Source organism: Sinocyclocheilus rhinocerous, unplaced genomic scaffold, assembly GCF_001515625.1.
Source record: "Sinocyclocheilus rhinocerous isolate Xijiao unplaced genomic scaffold, SAMN03320098_v1.1 C35905449, whole genome shotgun sequence".
In the NCBI taxonomy this organism is placed as follows: Eukaryota; Metazoa; Chordata; class Actinopteri; order Cypriniformes; family Cyprinidae; genus Sinocyclocheilus; species Sinocyclocheilus rhinocerous.
Genome location: NW_015767219.1, coordinates 1 through 695, shown reverse-complemented (window position 1 = coordinate 695; position 695 = coordinate 1). Strand labels below are relative to the sequence as shown.

At 42.7% G+C, this 695-nt stretch overlaps 1 protein-coding gene across 1 annotated transcript; it reads right to left on the bottom strand.

Moving 5' to 3' along the window:
* Nucleotides 1-3: 3 nt before the first annotated feature.
* Nucleotides 4-684, bottom strand: LOC107735242 (cytochrome P450 2K4-like; the record flags this gene model as incomplete). Its single annotated transcript, XM_016546992.1, has 3 exons — nucleotides 514-684; nucleotides 162-346; nucleotides 4-78 (listed from the first exon to the last, which is right to left on the bottom strand). Coding segments are annotated over exons 1-3 (369 nt in total), but the record flags the coding sequence as incomplete, so codon positions are not given.
* Nucleotides 685-695: the final 11 nt, after the last annotated feature.

Below are 695 nucleotides of genomic sequence, written 5' to 3'. Positions count from 1 at the left end.
TGGGTTGAAGCTGTCAGGAGTTTCCCACTCATTTTCATCCCTCAGTACAGATGCCAGTAGCGCCCACACACTGGTACCCTGCACAAAACAACACAAAAGATCAATGATAAATGGTGCAAACACATAATCAAGAACACTGCATGTTCTTACTGGAGCCAGACCTTCTTGATGAGGTATCCATTCAGGTGAACATCACAGGTGGTCTGATGAGGGGAACCAAGGGGTACTACGTTTGCAAATCTCTGGGTTTCATGGATCACAGCGTCTGTATATGATAAGTTCTTCCTGTCTTCCGCCACTGGCTGACGTCCACCGATCACTCGGTCAATCTCATCTTGAACCCTGGCTACGTTAAATGAACAAGAAAGACCACAGTATGAGAGTTTATAACATCATTACTGAATACTTGACTGTGGTTGACACTTTGCATGGGATATAATTAGATTTGCAGACTTGCATTATTCAAATTGTTATAAAATAATGCAATACTCCTGCATTTAGATGCAGCCATACCTTGTATTTCAGGGTATTTGGCCATGAGCAGAAGACCCCAGCGTAGCGTTGTAGCCGTAGTGTCGGTACCAGCACCAAATAGGTTGTTGATTGTACAATATAAATTCATTGAATTGTACAAAGAGTCTGTTTTGCCAGATTCCTGCAGAAATCATGACGGTGAAAGCCAAGAAAAGGAGATG